At 39.9% G+C, this 17,689-nt stretch overlaps 1 protein-coding gene across 1 annotated transcript; it reads left to right on the top strand.

Annotated features, from left to right (window-relative positions):
* Positions 1-560: 560 nt before the first annotated feature.
* Positions 561-15,937, top strand: cusr (Copper-only SOD repeat protein). The gene is made up of 10 exons (XM_050044520.1): positions 561-815; positions 2,848-4,930; positions 5,485-5,584; positions 8,173-8,241; positions 9,687-9,794; positions 10,655-10,787; positions 10,905-11,019; positions 13,398-13,522; positions 14,642-14,719; positions 15,784-15,937. The coding sequence occupies exons 1-10, from the start codon at positions 776-778 to the stop codon at positions 15,873-15,875; spliced, it is 2,943 nt and encodes a 980-aa protein (XP_049900477.1). The 5' UTR covers positions 561-775; the 3' UTR covers positions 15,876-15,937.
* The last annotated feature ends 1,752 nt before the right edge of the window (positions 15,938-17,689 follow it).

The raw sequence follows: 17,689 nt of genomic DNA, 5'->3' as shown, positions 1-17,689 counted from the left end.
CGACCCCCATCCACAGCAGTACATGCAGCTTCCATTTTGGCACTCCTATCGCTTCTTCAAACTGGAGGCATACTGACAGACATCTACTGTAGATAATACACTGACTATGGACATGTACCTTATACAACCCGACTTAAAAAAATCTGAAATCCGAAGTATTAGCTCACTTTCAATTCAACCGATTGAGAGTTTACTTTCCTCTGAGTCCCCCAAAACTATAAATTGAAAAAGCTTCATCAGAAATATTGATATGTTGCTATAATAGATGAGTTGTAACATGTGCTCTTTAGAAAACCACTGGACATTTCCTGATTTCCTAAAGATTTTTTGAACACTGTGATCAACAGGTGCTTTTCCCTCCAATATTTTGCACCGAGCTGAGCATGGCTTCGACAGAGACGGGCCACCTCTACCCACCCAGGCTGCCAAGTATGCTCCCTCCCGCCCCTACCTCCATGCATGAGACATTGTCATCATGTTGACCAATCACAGGCTGCCTGACTACAGCTGAAAAGCAGAAGCAGAACGGAGGCTGCACACTTTTGAAAACCTGTCTCACATGACATGTACTTGGAGAGCACACACACACACACACACACCCTCAATGGTTTTGCTGTCATTGATCTTTTGTTAGAACTGAGCTGTTGTTTTTTCCTACACCTTCAGAGAGGATTTGCGTGACTTCAGTGAAGTTTTTTGCAACATTATTTTCCTTTAATTCTAAATAGACATTTTTTTTCTCTCTTTGCTGTGTGTCTTTCACACATCTGCCACCATGTGCCTTCTGACAGCTGCCCTGCTGCTGACTTTACTTGGTGAGTATTTTTGCAATCATTGACCTTTGCATAAAGTGCCACCTGGGCTTTTGTGAGGAGTTTGTGTATTCAGCAGTCTAATGTTTATGTGAGGGTTTTTAAACCATGTGCCAATGGAGGACAGAGAGTCTGCAGGTTTTCTGCCAATAGAGGTCATTTCACTGCTTAGTGTCTTTGCTCTGGCACATAAGCTGCTCTTTTTTTTGTTTGGAAAAAAACCCTGCAGGTTCTGTGATTCAGTGGCATGTTGATTTTGCTTTCTTTATAATGTTTAACTTGTTTTGAGACCAATTGTGCAATAGTCACACAGAAAGCTCAGTTCTATTTATGAAAGCTCAGTAGGTTGCAGCTGCCTTTGTGAATCCCATTGCTATGTCGAAATGCTTGAAACAACCCAAATGATAAAATTAGAAACATGTGATGCTAATGCTCTCTAACTTTGAGGACAATGAATTCTAAGTAGGCATTATTTGTTTATGTTACACGCGCAAACTGTCAATGCACAGCATCCTAAGCAATCTGTATTTCAGGATCTTTTAATCATTCATAGTCCACGGGATAAATGGTATAATAGCAATCCTTAGCATCTGTTTATCTTGCGCAAACAATGAGATGTGTTCCTTGATTTTGTATCACTACAGTATAATATTCCAGAGATGAAGACTAACCAGATTAGCTGGTTGTCATCGCGGCTGACTCCAAGCCTGGGTTTCTGACTATTTAGGAAATCATTGGTAGCACAATAGCTCTAGATGGGACAATACATCAATAACAAGTTAAACTTAAAAAATTGCCACCATGCACTCCAAGATCCTATTTTAATGCTATTCAAATAAGAAACAAAACAAAGTCAATAACAAAAACTTCAAACCAGGACTGTAGTCAGTGTCAAAGACTGTAACGAACGTAGCATTTCTATGAACAATTCTCACTTCAAATGCCATGAAAGCTTAATATAACTTTTGAATGAGAATAGAAACTAAAAGGTGCACACAACCTAATTTGGGCAGTGCTTTTACAGAGACAGTTCTCTCATTGTTAATTGTACGCTGAAATGCTTAACAAAAATAAATAAATATATAAATAAAAAAAGGATCAAAGTTGGTAATTATAGGTTGTTTGAAAGTTAGCGTAATGTGTAACTAGGTCCAGTGATTATATGTAATTCGTCTGCAACAGTGTGTCTTAAAATAGTGCTGACCTGTCAGCTCTGTTCAGTAGACCTGCATCATGTGCGCATTTGCCTTACAAAATTTGCAGAATTTGAATGTGAACAGATTTTCGGATTATGTAATTTTCTGTACTTAGTCATCCATTAGGGTGCAGACACTAATGAACCATTCGCACCAAGCAAATTAAGCATTATAATGCATGTTGAAGCAGGTTTAACTATTGCCGTCACTTCTGCAATTCACACTCCGTAACTGTGTATCTGTGCTATATTTCTTTCACTTCATCTTTTGAACACTTAAAGCTTTAGCTTCCATATACAGGAACATAATTCCAGTTTCAACACAGTCTGATATCTAACATACTTTTAAAAATATTTTGAAGTGTTTTGCCCTTTTTAATGAATGGATGTAAAGTTCAAACTCTGGGAAGTCTGCCCATCTATGAAACATTTCAACTACTTTTGAATCCCTACATTATCAGTTCAATTTTTCACTTCGAAATGTTGTTCAACCTTTAAACCAGTTTCTGTCTCTTGTAATTTAAGTTTTATGCTCATTTCATACCTTCTCAGATTTTTATATTGTTTTGAATTAGGCTGAAAGTTCAAACCTATAGTGTGTGTTACATCGCAACACTGTCAGGTTTGGCAGTAGTTTAAAAGCCACCTGTTAGTGAAAGATAGGTATGTATATCTCTGACAGAATCAACATTAATCAGTGATATAGTGCATTAGCTAGAGGCAAGATGTTTGTAAAGTGATACGCACTGAATAATGTTAACGTACTGTTTGTTGAGGAGAGTTGTATATTCACAGGAACCCAGAACACTACCTTCACCTCCTCCTTGTCGCCCTTTTCAGATTCCATTTCCTGTGTTCAGTTTATGGCGCCTCTGAACATGGGGGGAGTCACAGGGCAGGTGCACTTTAACTCCACCTCCCACATGGCCACTGTCAATGTGACTGGCGCTGGATCCTGTAGTGCAGTCAACTTCACCCTCAGTGTGTTCCCCGTCAAGTATGGCCACTATGCTCAGCCCTGTTCTGAAGCACATATCGGCTCCAGCGTTTACACCTTCACAGCTGATCCATCCTCAAATTCCGCCGTCAATGTGTCAAGCCTCTTCGAACAAAAGTCAGACCTGGATGACTTCTCACTGACTTTGCACACATGTAATGGCACCAAAGTATGCACGGTTGTAAGTCGAGGTCAGATGGTCAAAACGTATCAGGCCAGGTTCACTGGACCCATCGCCGGTAATGTTTACATTCGCCTTAACACAGGAAACTCCAGCCCCAGGTTGCTCACAGACCTAGTTACAATCGGTCAGGTCAATGCCTCACAAACCAATGTCACTCTCTATGGATCTCCGAGCACTGCTGCAAGCTGTGATGTTCTTCTTGGAAACTTAAATGCCTCACCTTTGACCAATCTGGGTGTTGTGAAAGTCGGAACCCCTTTACAGCCTGAGAAATCCCGCCTGGACCCGAGCAGCTTCAACACCAAGCATCGATTTCTTATCCTTAAGACAGGGTCAAGTTACAAGTGTGCTCAGATTTATCGTGTACCTGAGAAACAGGTGATGGCCATGGTGAATATGAGAGGAATCAAGGGATACTTCAGCTTCCATCAGGCTTCCCCTTTCGATGCGACAAAGTTGAAAGTGAACCTGACTAACCTACAGAGCAAAGTCGGCCCTTATCATGTCCATCATTTTCCTCTCCCCTCAGTTAGGTCGCCTTCATATAGCCGGTGTTCAAATGATAATGTAGGTGGCCACTGGAACCCATTCAGTGTCAACACAAACGACCCAACATACCCAAGAGTGCCTGGTTCAACACATGACATGTACGAGATTGGTGATCTCAGCGCCAAGCATATGTCCCTTGCAGGTAAAAACGAGGTGGACATGATGTTCAAGGACTACAACCTCCCACTGTTTGGAACAAACAGTATCATAGGTCGCTCAGTTGTGATCCACCAACCAGATGGTGCCAGGTATGTTTGTGCCAGCATCGGCTATCCTGGTGAAGTGATTGTAGGCAGAGCCAGATTTCAGGGCCCTGTGGTTGGTGAGATCTGGTTTACCCAAATGACAAACAATCCTCTGTCTGACGTAACCGTCTTCACAGATCTGTCATATGGAAATCCCTCAATGACATCAACCAATAACCACAACTGGCATGTTCACATCTACCCCATCAGCTCCGAGAGGGATGATGATGAAAATCACTGCAGCACGGTGGGAGGACACTGGAACCCATTTAGAATTAACACAACAGACAGCAGCTATGCTCGCGACTGTGGCCCGTCCAGGCCCTTGTCCTGTGAGGTGGGAGACCTCTCACGAAAACACAGCACTATCAACCTTGGCCCCAATGTGGGCGGAGTGGAAGCAAAAAAGTTCTTCACTGATGTCACTTCCTGGTTGCCCATGTCAGGCATTATTGGTCGTTCAGTGGTCATCCATGAAGCAGACAGAGGAGGGCCGAGGATTGCTTGTGCCAACGTCACAATGGTGCGAGTCCCAAAAGCTAGGTTAGGTAGCTGGTTTGGCTCCCAGCTACCTGGCGGCCAGATCCAGTTCACCCAGGCTGTCCCACTCGGACCCACGACTATAAACGCATCCCTAATTAACCTGAACTCCTCAGCTGGGGGTTACCATATTCACGTACTGCCTGTAAAACCTGGCACCACAGACCCCTGCTCCAGCGCAAACATCCTGGGCCACTACAACCCGCTAGGCTGGAATATATCGAACAGCCCCGCAGCTGGAACAGGAACAGTGGACCAATATGAGGTTGGGGACCTCAGCGGGAAGTTTGGCGGGCTGGCTGGCCTCAACGAGTATCAGGCTGTACACAAGGACCCTGATATGCCATTAACTGGACCCTACAGTGTCGTGGGAAGGTCGGTGGTGATTCACGCAACTAACGGATCAAGGTGAGAACCTGTGTGCATTTACACCTTTCTGCTTATTAGAAAGAAAGACACCAACAGAGAGTGGAACTGAATGAGAGAAGGAGATGTGAGAAACATTTTACATATATATATAAGATGACCACAGATAAGAAGAAGTGGTGAGCACTGTAACTATGACACTGTAGCCACTGACTTTGTTAATGTGCACATACAGCATACAGAAAAAGGCATCAATTCTATCAGTTTGAGTGGTCACTGATGCCTTTGCAGCTTGAGCAGACTAACAGATCAAAGCTTCCCCACCCTGAGTGACCCTCTGGCACAGTGAAAGACTTGGGCAGTCTATTGAGGGCAATTACAGGTGTAGGATGTCATACACATCGAGTCATATCCTCCTCATGTTTGGATTATAACACACAGATAATCCTCCTCATTCACTGGGAGTGACTCAACAAAACATTGCAAAGGAGAACATTCTCATGGTTAACCCTGCGGGATTTGGATATGTTTTGCTCATCTTGTGTTTTTGTGTCTTTCTGTGCATGTACGTACATGCATGTGTGTTTTCTGTACAGATTGCGGTGTTCTAATGTCTCAGCTGAAAGAAATACAGATGGACGATGGACTGTTGCCAAGGCTGTTTTCAGCGGTACAGTGAATGGGACAGTTACACTGGTAAGAAGTCTTTTCCACTCAATGCCAATTTTTTAATATGCAGTTGAAAGTACAATATATTCTACAAAAGTATTTTTGCTTTACTGTCCATAATGTAGAACAAACGCCATGTTCAGTTCATTTTTTTTAAGTTCCTGTGATGCAATGTTCAGTATTACAACACTAAATCATCTTTAAAATGTTTGTCTTATTATTCCACACATTTATTTTCCTTGCTAAAAGCTGGCACCTACATAACCCACAATGCAACTCAACTGCTGCCAGCCCAGTCAGAGATTCAGGTGTGTTAAGCTACGAGTAGTCTCGCTCACCAGACCTTTCTCAAGAAAAGAAAGGTGTGGCTGGGCCGACTCTCACTTTGAGATTGGAGAAAAAAACGCCCCGGCTGCTTGTACTTCTTTCAACCAATCACAATCGTTCTGGGCGGTGCCACAGCAACGGTGTGCTTGCAAAAATATTGCCGGGGGGAAACAGGTTTTGGTGTAACACGCCCACAAAAATATCACCTACAGGACGCGAACCATGGCAGAAAAATGGCTACATCCCCGCAAGATCAAACACCACAAAAGTTAGTAAAGGACGTGTTGAAAACGGTTGAAAACTGCTACACAACCGGAAGTGGTAGGGCGGGACTTCAGCGGGTGGCTCGTTCTGCCCAATGAGAGGCTGATCTCTGCAGCGAACTTCCGCCCACTCAGACTAAGCTACGAGTGGCTAACGCAGCCAGAGACCCTTGTTTACTGTAAGCAGAGATGAGGAAAGGGCAACGCAAGTCTTGTAAGCCAAATTCTCTCCAACTCCACATCATTTTCAAACCTTCAGTCTTCAGCCCCAACCTACGCTGACTCAAGTCACAGCTTTGTAAAACTTTCTCACATATGCAGTAAAATTGGTGGAGTTCCCCTTTAAGGAGGGCAGTGGCTGTTCTCATCTCCCACAACACCTTTTAAGATCACATTTATCTGCAGGTGGCTCACACCAGTAATTAAAGTAATCCTAACTCAGCTGCCCAATTTTTTGTTGCCCAAGTTCGAGTTGCTATATTAAGCCATAACGCAAAATGCCAAAACATATTTCATAGACATGAGAAAAATAAGGTCATCAATTTCCAGAGGTAGGACCAAGTAGTTGTTTCGCAAGTAAAGTCTCAGGTCTTTGCACTCAAGTACACATTTGAGTCCAAAGTCAAGACTGACCGCTTCCAAGTCCTAAACTTTGAGTTTTGAGTCCTAAACAAGTCATAATGCACTCCTCACTAAAAGTAATGCCATTTTAATAACAGAATAATTATATATTGCATTACAAAAAGCACAAATGCTTTTTAAAATTTGTATTTGTTCAAACAAGTTTGTTAAAAGAGGTGCGACTGAACTGAATCATAAATTGGCTTAAGGGAAGGTATCAAGTATCCACAAGTCAAAAGGCTCAAATCCAAGTGATTCAAGTCACGAGTCATTGGTGTTAGAGCAAAAGTCGAGTTCCAAGTCTTTCTTGATTTTGTCAAGCTGAGTCAAAAGTCATCAGATTTGTGATGTGAGTCCATGTCGTTTGACTCGAGTCCACACCTCTGTCATTTTCAACATAAATATATAAGTATGAAATGAAGAAGCTGACTTCTGTCTGCATACAGGGCTGTTTGCTTCATGAACAGGTGGTACAACTTCCATTAATATGTGTGTGTATTTGTGCATGAGCTAAACTGAAATAGGATGCATTTATTTAGAGAGGGACATACATTGTCTTTTGCAGTGATAATGTATCAGTCTTGCAAAACATCCATTATTAAGATAAGAGAGTCAGCCTTTGTAACTTGACCACAATATGTTTTCATATTGTGAAATTGATTTCGAAAGTGTTTTCTCAGCTAACGTCGAAAATTATTCTTTAGAAGATTGTGTAATTGATTCTAATAAAAACCACCCTGCCCACACCATCAGCAGAAAATAAATGAGATTTCTAAGAACCATATTTCAGTGGTTTTGTCTGACAGCTACAGAACACATACAAGGTTTTCTCTTGCTAACTTATTAGGAGCCAAGCTGCCACAAAAACATGACAGAGTTTTTCTGCTGCGCTGGACAGACAGTGAATTCATTATGCCTGTGGTGGGTTGCAACAAGGAACCATGGGAAGCAGGGGCGAGATCATTAGCTTAGCTTAGCATTTGTCTGCTGGCTAGTGAAATATACAAGCCCCCTGAACTAGGAAGGTCCACAAGGGAACAGCTGTCTCTGTCAGCCGCCCTCCAGACGCCCCATACTGAGCTCAGCAATACATCTATGGATGAGAGCTTGCAATACTGTATCCCCTGAGAGGCTATATTATCAGGATAGTCTGTGGAAAAAACAATGTTACTAACCTTAATCTGCAACATTTGCTCAGGCACATTTAACTGTGAGTCACAGAGTGAGTGTAAGAATGGCTTAACAGGTTACAATGCAAAATCCCCACTGGTGTCCATTGTAACTGCCTGTGGATTTCAGCAAAACAAGAACTCAGGTTTGGCTGAACTATTAACTATGAGAGTATGAGAGTACACGTTCACTTCTGTCACTCTAACTGTCTACTAATATTGGACATGTTGACAGAGGCAGCAGATGTTTCCTGATGGGAGTAGCAGTGATGCCACAATGGAGGTGTTCCTTAAAGCGGAAAATGTAAGTACAGAGTCATTAAAAAGGGCGACATCTTCACTCAGACATTGGGGGTGGGGTGGGGACAGGTTTAGGGTACTAGGGCACTAGGGCACTAGGGCACTAGGGCACTAGGTGTGTATTTCCTGTGTAGTAGACCAGTACGTTATCACCTGTACATGGCGCACAAAGTATATGAAATGTGCAAAAATTAATTCATTCATTGTTAATCTCTATCTGCATGTATGCAGAATATGTTAGCAATGGTACAACATTTAGTACTGGAATCATTCTGGTTTCCATTTATTAGTAGTATTGACTTACCACATTTGAGTGGGCTTTGGTTGCCTGCAGGTGAACAAAATCTCTATGGAGAGCAAAAGAGGTGGAACACATTGGCCAAATTGCAAATTTGGAACCCATCGGTTACCGACTGTCGACAGTTCGGCTTTTTATTAGCTTTGCACAAAAGAAAAAGTTTTGGCCCAGATATCCACTTGCTACCCCAGATGTCAGTTTTTTACCCAGGGGTGGCAACAGAATGGTAAAGTCATGACCCACCTTCCTCACCGAATGGCTAGTACTAGTTGCTTTCGTTGGTTGTATTGGTTAGGTGTAGGTGTGAGGAGTGGGATTGGTTTGTTAGTGTAAGAATGTCAGGTTAGGCAGATCAGAGGCAGAGTAAGGGGAGACATGCCTTTGCTACGATAGCCAGTGGGTTCAACGATTGGTTGACATGTAAACTAACATGACGCAAGAGTTAACCACCAAATTTTAAGGGGAGAAAAATAGCTTTCTTTTAGCTTTTCGAGGTCAAATCAGATCTAACTTATTAAGTATTTAGCATCCACGGTGCAAAACCATTTAGACATACTAAGAATAACCTGAAAAGGGAATCTTCAAGGAGGAGTTACTTGATTCGTGTGACACCTGAGCAGCTGAACGTGCAAGAGGCTGCAGGAAGAACAGTGAATTGGACAATAACATAGAGAGTGATGAGGAAGTAAGGGAGCACTCACATCCAGTGCCAGGTAGAAACACTGCGGTGGAATTCATTTAGCGCCAACAACTTCTGCCACGTAGAAGCCGTAGAAGTGTCTAGTGTCTGAGCAGGAGAAAACACTTACAACACACACACACACACACACACACACACACACACACACACACACACACACTGAGATCCACGTTGAGAGTGCCAGAGTTGGTTTTATGAGAGCAACAAAAGAGTGGTGCTGAGTTTCATTTTGTAGATTTTGAATCCAGAGAAATGGGGCACTCACCAAGAATAAGTTTTGCTTGCCTGTTGATGTTTTCAAGATCATATACTTGTCTGAATCATGTGTTCATTGTTGGTGTGTGTGTGTGTGTTTCTCTCTGTATTGACGAGACAAATTGAAACCACAGACATAAAGGATTAAAGATAAATCCGTGCACACCTCACATTGTTTTTACCCCCCTTCCTACAGACATCTGAGGCATCCCTGTTCATCACCACCAGCCGCAGCACCAACACCAGCACCCGCCAGTGCAGCAATGGGCGAGGCACATTCAATCCCTTCAACATGACATCAATGGTGAGACCAGACTGTCCCTACTTTAACTTCTGCGCTTCTTTTCCTGCTGATTGTGTTGACTACTTAACTGGTTATTTTGTGTAGATATTTGGTCAGATTATCTTAATGAAAATTCATACATACAAGGTTAACCCCTAAAAACTTGATATCAGCTCCTTAAAGCCTCTTCCAAGACAGCATCAAAACTGGATACTGACTTGAAGAAGACAACATAAGAAAAATTCATCATCAAAGTCATTAAATTCAATTCAGTTTTGATAATTAAATAACCCCAACATCAGCTTAATATCTGGGTAAACTGCTTAATAGATGTCCCTTATGTAAATATTTGTTAGCAAGCAGTGCATGTTATACAGTGATACCTCTGTAAATTCTCCATGGTATGATCATGTACCATTACATAGTGTACTGTGTGTGAATAAGCCAAGATGGCAAACTTAGTGAATACAACAGACATAGAAGGACATTTCTGTCTTTTATCAAGTTACTTTTACCTGATAAATCACGTAACTTTATTTAATCTCTGAAAAATACTAACAACATAATATATTCCCTCCCAGTTTTGTCAGATTGGTCCGTTTGTACTTGTATGAAATGATAATCAAGATATTTTTACTCTCAATTACAGTATATGACCTATGGTAATTTGCAAAAATTACAACAAATTTTCTTTAATTGCATTTAGAAGCTTAGAAGTAGCTTAGAAAAAGGTCTTAGAAAGTAAGAGATTTAAACATTTCCAGAATATGCGGTGCAGATAAGGAAGTCTAATACTTAGAATTTTCTTTTTCTACCAATAAAAAAGTGACCACTGCTGTATGTGGTTAACCTGTACTGCTCTTCCTTCTTTCTATTCTCAGAGCTCCAGCTGTTCACAATTAAACCCTCTGAGCTGTGTGGTGGGAGAGGTGTCTGCAAGACACGGTGCAGTCAGCCTGACTGAGGGAATGGTCATCACTGACAGCATAATTCAGCTCTCTGGACAGCGCTCAGGTACCACACTGACATGGTGTTTTTTTCCAGTGTATTCAGCACTTTTTTTTACCCTTGTTGTCACCTTTTTTAATGTAATGGGAAAAGGATGTAGTTTAAGTTTGTCTGTGTTTACAGTGGTTCACAGATCTGTACTGCTGAAGAATAACAACAGCATCATCGCATGTGCCGACATCCTCCCCGAATCCCCTTCAGCAGAGCAGATCTTTCCCAAAGTGACAAACTTCAGCGAGTGAGTGTATCTCTAAAATTTATGGTTCATACCCTGTCATCAGAATTTTATCTTTAATCTCTTGGCAAACAATAGTTCAATATGTGCTCATAGCGGAACCTCAAAGGTTTGGTAACTGGAGACAAATACCACAGAAGTGTTCTTCCTGTAATGTGACCTGTTTTGACTTTAGTTTGTTTGTCTTTAAATAGAAACAGTAGCCTTCAGATATGTTTCAATAGTTTCCTAGGTCACTTTTGACCAACATATAAGATAAGAAAATGCATTGTTTGTTATTAAATTCCTTTAATCTTTAACACAGACAGCATACATAAATCCATGCTTTGTAGTGTAATTGTAAAATCAAAATGTCAGTGTCACTGTAGGAGGTAGATATACAGTTACATGTGGCACTGTGTGCAAATGTCACGTATGAATGAGCTAGTAGGGAAATGTAATAATGTAACTTTACTGGGGAAATTCCAAATATGCTTATAAAAGAACATGAAAACATCTGTGTAAGTGTTTAAAAAAATACAGCACGCAAATCAGAGAGAAAGATCGAACGCCAACCATTGTTTTTAGACTTAACAATCAAGACTAGTTCATCTTCATAAAACACTGAAATTACTGAGGAAACAAAACAACTTTTTATCTGTAATGTTATCTGAGAAGGTTCATGGATAGTGAAACGATTCAAAATAAGGAAGCATCCTGTGATAGTGAGCTCAGCTAGTGTTGAGGGAAACGTAACCATACCATCTCGCTGTGAGATGGCACATTTTGATATTCAAAAAGAGCATCAAGATCTATGATCCAAGGCAAACTTCCTGTTGAGGGTCATTCACACAACATCAAGCATCTGACTAACAAATTCCATAAAAACAGAAAGGCTGATCTTACCCGTAGTGTTATTTATCATTCCAGATTGGGGGTTGGCAACCTGAGGCATGCTTAACTAATGGCACACTAGCAATAAGTATGCAAGAGAGTTTTTTTTTAATGTTTAAGTGCAGGGTTTCTCACACATTCATTTATCTGTGGCGACCCTCATGATAACATCATCTGCCGCCATGTGTTGATTTTATATTTTTGAGCTGGACCGTTCATTAGGAGCACTGTTAGAATATATAAAGTCTACCGTTTGGTTATTCATTGTATGTGTACACTGGGCGGACAGAGCAGCAGAATGCAAGGCACAGGTAAACTTAATTGTTCTTAATTGCTGTGTTCGGGGACCCGCAAAAACCTCTACAGAATGATACAAAGGGACAGGCGCGCACACAACTCTAGCATTTTGCTCTTGATGAGAGCGTGGATGTGAATGACACACCATGTTTGACTGTCATAGCAAGATTGATTTGACTGTAAGGGAGGAGATCTGCTGCTCAAAACCAGTTCCTTAAACAACAAAAGGTGAGGACATAGCCAACGTTTTAATGGAGCATTTAAGGAGGGAGGGACTGGCATTATATTGATGTGGCACACTGACTAACAAGATAATTTAGAATGGCACTTTATATTAAAAAGGTTGCCGATCCCTGATCTAGATTGTTTTGGTGTGACTTGCAGAGTGTTGGAGATATCGGCTGTAGAGATGTCTGACTTCTCTCGAAAATAATGGAACTAGATGGCACTAGTATGTAGGAACTATTTTAGTTCTATAAAATTACACCCGCCAGCAATATCAATGGACTGAGCTAGCTTTTAACACTACAGCTCAGCTGAGGACACCATTAATGTTTAATGAGTAGATTCTCGCTTCCTTCTGTGTAGAGATGTGGTTGGTGACTGACGTTCAGTGGAAAGAAAATAGTTCCTACATGAAACTACTCACCACAAGCTCTGTAATGATCTTGAGTAACCAGTTCTTGATTTCTGGAAAGAGACATTGCTGTTGAGTTTTTCAAATGTACTTTTGTGGCTCTTTGAGCACCACAAGCCGAGTGCCATCTAGTTCCATTATATTCGAGAGAAGTCAGACATCTCTATAGCTGATATCCAACACTTGGCAACTCACACCAGAACAATCTAGATTGATGAATAGCACTACAGGTAAAAGGAAAACCATGTCTTTTTGATTTTGGGGTGAGCTGAATGAATGATCCACATGTATTACTTCTTCACATAAACTCAAAGTGACTATCATTTCTTGATTGTGACCAACAGGAATACCAGGAAGCATGTGTTTTGTACCCTTATTAATATAAAGTGTTCCTGAGAAATCATTACAACCCCTAAAGTTCATTGAACACTGTAGTTTGATCATGCCTGGGTTTGATTCGAGGAAACACACTGAATACAATGCATTTCGTTGAATACAATGTATGTCCAAGTATCTCCAGTTAGGTCTTATGTTATGTGATCACAAAGTTGATGTTTAATTTCTTTTTGCCAAGGTATGACTTCCGCAGAAGGGTTGCAGATGTCCTGAATGTGACGCCAATAATAGTCACCATCCTGCAAGGCTCTCCCAGCTCTGCAGCTGGTGGAAAGTGCCAGCAAGTCGACTACATGGTGTCTGGTAAGGCGTAAACCCCATGCGTGAGCACAACAGTGTGTCTATTTTTTGCATTAAAAGGGTAACTGTATTAGCTTTCAACACAACAACAGAAACACAAGTAACATCTGTTCTGAGTAACTGAGTGCTTCCTCTTCCTCTTTTTATACTGGTGATCATATCAAAATGATCAAAATCTAACCAATTCATATTCTCAAGAGACACCTCCACTCTTGCCACAATTACTTTTAAGTGGGTCACATTCACTTTGGTTACATAACGTGGCCTGCTGACTCACCTCATCAGGGAAGTTCATATGATCATGATTAATAGCTATTTAAAATGGCACTGTGTCAAAGTTATTAATGCAGAATGCTGCAGCTCCAGTAGACAATGAATATAAAACCTCTCATGGTTTTATAGAGAGGTTTTTGTTTGTCAGATATAACCTCAAGCTATGGGACTGTATGTACAGCATGTAAGCTTATAAACACTTCAGGCTTCCAGGTCCTATCTTGGCAAGCTGTGTGCCAAGCGCTGTGTTCATCAGGACAATGAACAATTATGGGCATTGAAGAATCTTTAGAAAACCTGAAAAATTGCCCAGTAACCTGACGCTGGAGTTGAGTGTCTGTGTGTCTCATTTACTGTCCCTTCCTCTGTCCCAGGGGGGTAACAGAGACGGACCCGTACAGAGGTTTCACACAGTATAGCACAGGACAGGCATTTATGCTCTCGCAAGTCTCTCACAAGGCAGAGAGTTTACTATTGTGGTCATTCCAGGAAGATGCACACACGGGAGTTTTTACACAGCGTGAAGCTGAGCATGTGTGATAATCAGTATTATGCTTGAGAGAATTAAAACACTTTTATGTTTGTCGGAAGCAAAAGTACATGCAAAGCAATCACAGCTACTCAGCCGCCAACTGAAAGGAAAACTTGCAATGTGACAGAGGTTATTATTATTTCTTAAACATTAACAATACACTGCAGCATTTCAGTTGATCATCTGACTTAACGATGGGAAAGCAAGTCGATGACTGCCTTTAGTTTCAGCTACAGTAATTGTCAAGTATAACAAAGCAGTAATTGCAGTGTGGACAGTTTGTGTGTAATTAAACACTCTCATTGTGTATCTTACAGGGGAAGTTGACGCAGCACTTCTGGCATCCGTCAAAAACAGCGACAAGATGGGCATTTTCCAAGAGTCGAGCATATGCGGTAAGTACACGCTCGTCTCTTATCATAGCTTCAACTGGACTTATGGTGCATAATGGGAGTGTTAATGTTCATGTATTTAAGGGAGAACAATATTTAACACTTGGAAACCTGGATCAACATCAGTTTTCTTGAGCTGCATTCAGACGCCTTTCACAAGTAATTAACCCTTTGAAATCTGAGCAAATTGGTTTTATTTGTTCTTAAAAACATGGGGGAAAATGACAGTTACCAAGAAACTGGTAAAAGCTGATGAGAAAATGAACTGAATATCAATTATTAAAAACAGAGAGAGAGACAGAAAATCTTGGTAAATAAAAAAAAAAAAAAAAAAAAGTAAAAATGTCCAGAAAACCAGGATAAGTGACAGAAAATAATGGAATGAATGTAAAAAAAAAACCCAAACAAATTATGATTATTATAATAATATATTCAAACTTATGTTATGGAAAATATATATATGTGTGTGTATTTCTAATTTTTTTAGCCCTTTTTAAGGTAATTTCCTTGTTTTTTTTGTTTGTTTGTTTTTAATTTTCCTTCCTTGCTAATTTTCAGGTAATTTTCTTGTAACTTTTTACCAGTTCTTTTTTTTTTTTTTAATTGCTAATTTTGGGTCATTTCTAGTTAAGTTGCTCACGCCCTTCTTCCCATGTTCTTAAAAGAAATCAAGCCAATTTGCCCAGGTTTCAAAGGGTTGTAAGTACTTCTGTGTTTGACTTGTATTTATGAATACTACCAGCTCTCTGAAAGAAACAATGTCTTGTTAAATAAATATTGATTTTGTAGAAGAGATTGTGTTGTGGGTTATCTCTCTTCCAGACTGTAATAGTTTCAGATTTAAAAAAAATTACAGTATGGCCGAGCTGAACTGCAGTTTATAGAGATGGTAACATGGAAAGAATTATTTGCATATCTGCCACATAAAGGCAGCATTTTTCTTTTTTTGGGAGTGTATATGCCTATAAACTTTAAAGTTACGCAGTAGCCTATAAACTGAGCCACAATCCTCTTTTAATTAAGTGCCATTGTTTGCTATAATAACCTTTGTGCACCTTCTCATTTAGGGCGTGCGGGTCTGCTGCTGATGCCAGGGACTTTCCTTCTTGCCTTGATGTTTGCTGCCGCCTGCCTGCTGCCATCTGCAGTCTACACATAGCTCCGAGATTCGGCCACACCATGCGTCATCAGTGGGGATACATGGATCCTCATATTGTAAAACTGTGAATATGTTTATGAAATGTAGCCCACCAAATGATACGATGGTCATCTGATTCATTAACAAGCAAATAATAACTGTGTTTCTTTTAACGGCTTGCTTTTTGCAGTAATTTAGGCAACAAGTTATTCATTAACTACTCAGCGTAGCCTTTAAAAAACTTCATTTTTCCATAACAGATATCGCTTATATTTTATTGATTTGGACTGTTAAATGGATGGGTGAAATTAATGCTGTACATTTTCTGACTTTTTTTTTTCTTTACTTATGCACCATCCATAAATTCATGTCAAAATGTGTGTAAATATCAGGAAAATTGTGAATAAAATACAATATTGTTTGTATGCTTTGTACCAAGAATGTGTTTTTTTTTTTAATTCTTTGCATAAACTCCTGAACACATCGCAGCACATGAATAAATGTGTGAGCATCACAGAGTATATGGCGCATTAGCAGGACAGTAATGTGATGCATTTTAAGAGTGGAGCAATCACACAAAATGTTGGTACCACTTATCACTGAAGAGCCATTAACAAGAACAGCTGTTGGGTTGCTAGTTTTGAAAAATCAAATTTTCATCCTGCTCCAGAAATCTACCACTAGTCTACTCTCCAAAAACTATTTATTAACAATTTATTAACATTTACAGCTAAGGACTGAGCAGATAGTGGTAAAAAAAAATTTTAATAACTTATCAAGGGCTTATAACTAATATATGAAGCATTAATTGAGTAATTGTATTAATAAAGTCATTAATTAAAACCTAAAATTAAGGGGCGGAAAGACGAAAATACACACAGAGTCATCAGTGAAAACCTGACAAGACTGTAAAATGTTTTATATGATTAAAAAAATAAAACTGTTAATTAAACTGTTAGTAAATGGAAATATGAAGCTAATATGATAATGTTAATAGTCCATACGTTGCACATTGCTGGGGAAAATAGACAAATGGTTAAATGTGTGCCAAGATAAAAGAAAATGGATTAACACATGAGCTGAAAAATAACAGTGACTCGTCAAAGATGAATAGACAAGTTGAAAAAATTAAGTTGACTTGGTATTTCTTTTACACACCATTTTAATTTACAGTAACTAACTACTGGTATTTATTTAGGCCTATTGAGGTAATTTGTAATTAATTAGGGGTAATATTTTTGTCCGCAGGTGTGGATTTGAGTCACATGACTTGATGACTTTAGACTGGAACTGCAACTTGGACTTCAACATCAGTGACTTGTGACTTCACTCAAACTTGAACTTTTTGATTTGAAAATGCTTGTTGTTGTCCCCCAAGCCCCAATTAGAAAGTTTATTTAAGAAGTGTGCACCAATTAAATTTATCTTCCTTTATTTCCTGCATCAACTAACTTTAATCTTTTTACTTTATTTAGACATAAAACAACAACAATATATGATATCACTTGAAGTCTTCTTGAAAGTTCTGGGAGGAGGAAGTTATGGACATTTTAACAACATGAATTGAACACAACAGGACAGACACATACTAAATTCATTGTTTTTTGATGGTGGTTAATAGTGCTATATGCTATTAAAGCGCAATGTCAGCATTATTTTTTATATGATTAAGTTCAGTTGCACTCGTTTTAACAAATAAATACAAATTATGACTTGTTTAGGACTTGAAATTCATAGTTTAGGACTTGAGACTTGACTTGTGACCTGCAAAACAATTCATTTTACTTCCTTTTGTCGGATTCGATTATCCTTATCTTTACAGTGGTGGTAGACTG

This window comes from Epinephelus moara, chromosome 5 (assembly GCF_006386435.1).
Source record: "Epinephelus moara isolate mb chromosome 5, YSFRI_EMoa_1.0, whole genome shotgun sequence".
NCBI lineage: Eukaryota > Metazoa > Chordata > Actinopteri > Perciformes > Serranidae > Epinephelus > Epinephelus moara.
Note: the sequence above shows the minus strand (reverse complement) of the source record. Positions and strands in the feature narration are given on the sequence as shown.